The sequence below is a fragment of the Fusarium tjaetaba genome (assembly GCF_013396195.1).
Source record: "Fusarium tjaetaba strain NRRL 66243 chromosome Unknown NRRL66243_c0000066, whole genome shotgun sequence".
NCBI lineage: Eukaryota > Fungi > Ascomycota > Sordariomycetes > Hypocreales > Nectriaceae > Fusarium > Fusarium tjaetaba.
In genome coordinates, this window is record NW_023501262.1 from 170,453 (window position 1) to 177,079 (window position 6,627).

General features: G+C 49.2%; 2 protein-coding genes across 2 annotated transcripts; one reads left to right on the forward strand and one right to left on the reverse strand.

Annotated features, from left to right (window-relative positions):
• Window positions 1-498: 498 nt before the first annotated feature.
• On the forward strand, window positions 499-1,589 carry FTJAE_3461 (potassium channel regulatory factor; the record flags this gene model as incomplete). The annotated part of the gene is made up of 2 exons (XM_037349761.1): window positions 499-1,215; window positions 1,266-1,589. The coding sequence occupies 2 exons, from the start codon at window positions 499-501 to the stop codon at window positions 1,587-1,589; spliced, it is 1,041 nt and encodes a 346-aa protein (XP_037209484.1).
• Window positions 1,590-1,911: 322 nt separating this feature from the next.
• Window positions 1,912-3,543, reverse strand: FTJAE_3462 (COP9 signalosome complex subunit 1 (G pathway suppressor 1); the record flags this gene model as incomplete). The annotated part of the gene is made up of 5 exons (XM_037349762.1): window positions 1,912-2,145; window positions 2,196-2,957; window positions 3,008-3,297; window positions 3,345-3,389; window positions 3,474-3,543. 5 exons carry the CDS (start codon window positions 3,541-3,543, stop codon window positions 1,912-1,914), a joined length of 1,401 nt encoding a protein of 466 aa, XP_037209485.1.
• Between the last annotated feature and the right edge of the window lie 3,084 nt (window positions 3,544-6,627).

The window sequence follows — 6,627 nt, forward strand, 5'->3', positions numbered from 1 at the left end:
ACTATGCGACTCAAATTCATCTGGCCTATAAGTGATGTTGTTAACTTGTTGTGATCTAACGCCATCTATATTGGAATGGGTCATATGTACCTGTGAAGAGATCCTGTGCGATAAAAGAGATGCAGCAAGAAAGGTGTTGTATCATCACGTAGTGATCTCTCTTGAGAGGAAGACATCTTATGAGACCGAAAAGAGGAAAAGAAGGAAAATTGTAAGACTGTTATTATGGTAAGGTTATGTTGTGTAAGTTACGAATAATGAGAGGCATCACTAAAGTATCCAAATTAACCGATTTATATCCGCTTAAACCATCATGACTTCGCGCTCCATCAACAAATTGTGAACTCTCACCACTTACAGACTGCGACAACAAATTTCTGAATACCGAGCGGCACAATCCTGGCAATTCTCCAACACAAATCAAAGGCCAATTCGAATAGATCAACGCTCCTATAGGAAACACCAACACGTCGATCGAAACGCTGTCCAATCTACACCATGGATTTCGCGGCGCTGATGAACAAAGAGCTCTCAAAGAGCAAGAAGAGCTCCGGCAGCGAGGAAAAGAAGTACTTGAAACGTTCAGAAATTGAAGCGCAAAGAAAAGAAGCATACCTCGCCGAACAAAAAGCCCTTGAGGCCGAGCGACAAGCCAAAGCAGCTGCGAAGCGCAAACGAGAGGAAGATGCTGCCGCCGAGAACGCCGCCCGCGAGGAGAAGCGTCGCAGGCTGGCCGAAGATATGCGCAAAAGGCGCGAAGAGCAAGAAGCTGAAGAAGAACGCGCCCGGAGGAAGCGACTCGGTTTGCCAGAGCTGGTCAAGGCCAAGAGCGAAGACGTTGAGGATGGTGTGCAAGCCAGCGAGGATATACCAGAAGAGGAGCTTGTTGAAAAGTTGAGGGCACTGGGTGAACCGGCTGCATTGTTTGCGGAGAATCACTCTGCGAAATTGAGACGATATCGCAAGTTGACGACAGTCATGACCAAGGGCCCTATACCGACGACGTTAGAACTCGTGGATGAGAAGGATATGAAGGTGACCACTGAGCTACCGAAAGACAAGGAAGGCAGGAAGTGGCTATTTCGACAACTGGCAAGCTACTTTACGATGGTTCTTACAGAGTACGAGCGAGCTATGGAGGCTGAGAAGCGTGATACGAGTGCCAGCAAAACAGCATACAATGCTATGGTACAGACTCGAGAGAACATGAAACCAGTAAGTCATCTTTATCGTACGGAGACAGGATGTGTACTGACAATCTGCAGCTATTCCGCAAATTTGAGCAAGGCGAACTTGACGACGACATTCTCAAGCCTGTTACAGAAATCGTTCAAGCTCTTCAAGAGCGTCGTTACGTGGACGCCAACGATGGATATCTACGTCTGAGTATCGGAAAGGCAGCGTGGCCTATTGGTGTTACCATGGTAGGCATTCACGAGCGTAGCGCTCGCGAGAAGCTACATGATGGAGAGAAGGGTCATGTTATGGGTGATGAGGTTACCCGCAAGTATCTTCAGAGCATTAAACGCTGCCTGACCTTTGCGCAAGTTCGATGGCCGCCCACAGACTTGCGACAGTTGATGGGCTGAAGACTAGTATATAGCTGGAGGCAAGCGCTCGAACTTAATAATGATACCCCCCCTTGAACAAGAATAATTAAAACACATGCACAAGAACACTGGATAGAAATGATTGATTTTGAAGAATGCTCCTGACGCCTCATCTAATCTACTGCAGTGTAGTTCCATACCCATAAGTGGATAACCGTGATGAGGAATTCCTAACGCCTAGGCCGTAATGCGATATGCAGTCCATTGGTTCGGGTTGTGATACCCAGCTAGCCCTGCTTCTCGCTGAGGCAACCGAAAAGGGGCAAAGCAAACAATATTTTACCATTGTGCACCGAAATTTCTAGCCCTCGACGGCGCCTGGTTGTCCCAGTGCCTTGCCCTCACCGTACCACTCCTCATCTATTCCACGACCACCAAGGCCAGGTCCCTTTGCTCTACCTGCGACCTCAAGACCAGCGGCAATGAGGCTGATGCGACGGAGTCTCTCCTTGGCCTCCTCCTCGTACTGGGTAGCGACCTCAAGTGCCTGCTTCTGCATCTCAAGTCTCGGATTGGGTTGGTCTGCAATGAGCAACTACAGAGAATCAGTAAGTGGTCAAGATAGCAAAAGAAAGAGTTGCCTACCTGCTCCTTGATATCTAGACGGGCCTTGAGAATTCCTTCGCGGATCATAGATACGAGCTCCGTGTCGACTGACTCGCCTTCTTGCGCAAATGCTTGGTTCAAGCTCTCGAGGGTGACACATGAGAATGGTCTGAAGTACTGGACAATGCATTTTCTTCGGATCTGTGAGTAGAGCGCTGGGACGTGGCGCTGTAGGTAGATGTCCAGGAGACAGTCGTTTCGAATGGACTCGAGGATAGCGAGGCAGCTTGAGTATCTACCATTGACAAAAAGACTGATGGCCTTGCGGATGTGTGACTCGTGTTCTAGGAACGAGCGGAACGACTGGCTGTCCAAGACTCGAGCTTGAAGTTCATGTCTATCCATAGTCGCCAGGGTAAGGAGACCTCCGTAAACGGCTATGTCGTTTGGGCTAGCGATGTGGTTGTATTGTGTAGGCGGTATGGTGAAGTCGACTTGGAGAAAGTTGTAGGCTGCATCCTTGTAGTGCTTAAGGCCAAGGAGCGCAATACCGGAGACAAGTTTTGTGTATGGCTGGTATAAACGTTCCTCCTCACCACTCTGAACACCGACGATCTTACCCAGATTGTTCAGAACCATAGTCCAGTCGCGTCTAGCGATGTAGACATTCACGAGGTGGATGCCGCAATCGATAATGTGTTTGGTGGTGGTTACGTCCTGGCGCATGCGGTTGTACGCCTCGGCGGCTGCCTCTAAATATCCGGTCTTTTCAAAATGCAAACCTAAGTCCTCGTTTCCCATCTAATCATGTTAGAAGGTTATATTCACAGAGTTTTGAGATTTTCACGCACTCGGATGCTCTCTTTGATCAAATTGTGTTTGTATTGCTTAAGCTGGGTTTCGAGCCGTGCAGCTTCCGTCTTGTTCTCGCGCTCGACTCTGTCGATCCATGCTTGATCTTTTTGGGCGTCGGGGTCGTCAGGAGCGGCGAGGCGAAGACAGCCCCAAGCGTCGACGTATAGGGCCACATCCGAGCCTTTCTTGATCTCGGCGATAGCAGCCTTGAGCGCGTCGATACAAAGTGGTACGGAGGACTTTCCAATGTGAATGAGGCGTTCGATTCTTGTTCGTCCTAGATGAGCTGTGAGCGGGTACATCGATGGCACCAGTGGGACAGGATTGACTGACCGGCGTAATTCTGGATATAGAGATCGAGGTCGAGCTTTGGTTGTTCTAAAGATGAAAGTCAACACATGATTCTGGTCGCATCTTGAAGCCAGTGTTCACGACGGCTTTGACGACACCAGCTCAACGTACCTTGGACAATAATGCCACCCGAGTTGCTCATATGGGCAAAGTAAGCCGCCAAAGAACTTGTTTCGGACATTTCGAAGCTGTGCGTAGCTCGTACACACCCAGACACACCTATTAAACAATGTGGGATGGATACAAAGAGCTATCTGTAACTTGACGTGTGGTTTGGTGGATAGCAATTACTTGCTGCTAAGGTAGGCTACTAGGCTGCAGTGGGGTAAGACAAGGTGGGAGAGATTCGGTGAGAGAGCAGCCAGACCGGGGCAACATGGGTCAACTTCGGTGAGCCAAGGTGAGAGTTTGGTGACGGTAAGTGGGGAGCCGACTCGGTCCCGAGCCTCCCATGACCCTCATCATCACTTCTTGGTTGCTGACAATCAAAAAGAAGCTTTTCTGACTACAGCAAGGCTAGCCCTAGGTTTGACTCAGGACTTGATGATGACGTTCTGCGACTTTTCCTGATAACCAATACGTATTATGTAACTTGCAGCTGGAGACTTTTACGTACAGTTTTCTTCTGCCATGGCAGAGGTACAGATGTATGTTGGCACATCAGCAATATTCGAAAGCTGAGCGCTTGGATGGGTGTCCCAATGCAGCATTTCCGCTCTTCCACGAGGACAAAGTGAATGTGACATTCAGGCCCGGGCAGGAAATAACCACCTGCCTAGTTGCGAACACTGTGAGCCTTTTTCACCATTGAGTTAACGTTACGATGATCAACAGACCCTGAATTATTATCAGAAATCTAGACAATGTGCTGGAACATGGCTGCAGATGTTGTGACTGGCAGGGTAATGCTAGTTCCGGACATGTTAACTCTATTCAATTATAGTTGAGTTAGGTTGGTCTTGTCTAAGAGTTGATGTTTCTGGAAAAACAGAGGTTGTTTAATGTTTATTTGGCTCAAGCAAGGCCTGATCAGGGTTGATTGAAACTTTGTCGAAGAGGTCAAAACAAAGCTTGAATGCCAAGACCAATGCCAAGACTTGTTGCAACACAAATCTACGGCAGATAATTTTCAATCGCTCTCTGACCCGACTTTATCGGCCGAAGGAGATGCATATTTTTGGACCAGAGAACCACGACGCTTCCAGCTTAGCGATGGGTCCCATAGAGCGATAGAGAACCACCGGCACCTTTTCCACCAATAGATGATGAAGCTGAAGTGAATCAGAACCGCGAAGACGCGAGAGGGCGCGCTGTCTGATTCGGCTGCGCCGTTTAGAGCTAGAGCCCAGGCAGGTCAGGGCACGGAGGAAACCCGGGTGAGAGCCGGAGATTGAGGTTAGGATCCATACATCCCATCCATTCTGTGTGTGTCAAGTTCGTTTTAGTTGCATGATGTCATGTCTAACGCACAGATTCTTCACCTGGTCGTCGTGATCATCTTCCCAATTCGATTCTCGGGTACGTGAAGAGGATTCGAATCACATTGCATAATGGCCACTACCCAACATGCATGTGGCGCCTTGTTCACATCTCATGCGTGGCGGGCCAGAAGCCACATGAATGGGGATCATCCCGTCCGTCAGCTTCCGTGACTCCCGGAGCCGATGCAATGGTTGTTTCTAAATCCAGTCAACATCATTGTACCTACTGTACTGTACCTACTAAGACAGAACCAACACTCGCTCTGCATCTGACCATTTTGATTTTGGACCCTGCTTCTTATCGCAAACGCTACGGATTAAAGCATCTCTATTAGTGTTTGGTTTATCTTATGCTTGTCTGCGTTGCTGCAGCCTGGGTCACACTTCAGCCAGTGCATTAGACTAGACTCTCAATAAGGTATGAACAAAGTTGGAGCGGTCTACTGCTGTTGCGAATAGAGTTGACTGTGATTCTCATTGATCAACACGCAAATCTCAACGCTGTCAATCGACCCCCAAACAAGATACCAGCAATGACGTTTGGTTCCTGTCGTCAACACCATCTTCAATGGCTTTATCTCGCGATTCCGAGACCCTCTTGGCCTCTCCTCCAGAGACTCTTGCCACGGCTTGATCAACGCAGATAACACGGAAACAAGATCAATCCCCACAAGTTTATGCCGCTGAGGCTTAGGTTTGCCTAGTGCAGCCATTCACAAGCCTGCCCGGGCTAGGCCATGCAAGTCTCGTCAGTGTGGATTGGATTGGATGCGATCTAGCTGACGACAAGGTTGGTCCAGAGCGTTTTGCGTTTTTTGGGCGGTTCATACATTGCCCCTAGCCAGTTAGTGAGTGTCTTCGACTCCCAATTAGCGGGTGCTTAAAATTACTTCTGGGTACTGGTACTCGCGACTCCAGGTGTTGGAACGGTACCAGACCGTAATCAATGGCGTGGTATGTTGTCTACACTCTGCAGCAGCCAACAGCCCGTGGTCCCTGAAAGTTGTATCGGGTCTCATTTCAATGCTTCAATCAACGGCATCCATTGAAGAAAAGTGACGCTGGCCATCTTGAATCCGCCGGTGCAACAGCTTGTGCTTGTGCATACGACGGCGCTGAGCGGCCGGTTGGTCCCAAAATGCAAAGGGGGTCTGTCCCTGAGACTGACTGCGAGTTTATTTTGCGGCCGCGCGGCTTTGGGGTTGATGGATGTATCCGTCCACTTGCAGGGCCCTGAGCAGTGGAGATGGCTTCTCTTTTCTAGAGGTCGCCGTCCCGTCATAGCCGTGATCCTGCTGTAGCTGCGCACGAGTTGGTACTGCAATGTGTTATTCGTGTTTCCAATTCCTTCTTGTTTGATGAGAAGAAGCATTGTCGAGGGAAAGGCCCGGTAGACCAGCCACCGACGCGTTTTACGAGGTGATAGTCTATTTGGGGGCATGGACCTGACTCACTTGGGCAATGCGCCAAATGATAGTCTCTAGAGAATCTGGGTAAGTGTTGATGAGCAGCATCACAACGACTTCTGTAACTATTCACCGACGCAATGGGACACTATCGACGTTGCGCGCGTGGTTTCTCATGGCAGCCCACAGCACAACACAACACATGAGGCATGGAGATATGGAGATACTGTAGTTATCTCAAGACGAGGGGGGTTCTTTTGTAAGTCAGTGCAATAACAGTGAGCAACTCAAAAAACCGGTACCTGTCCAAAAGGTATACGCTGGATCCAATGTCACCTCACCTCCCTGCCCTGGTAAACTTGAAGGCCGATCCCCCCT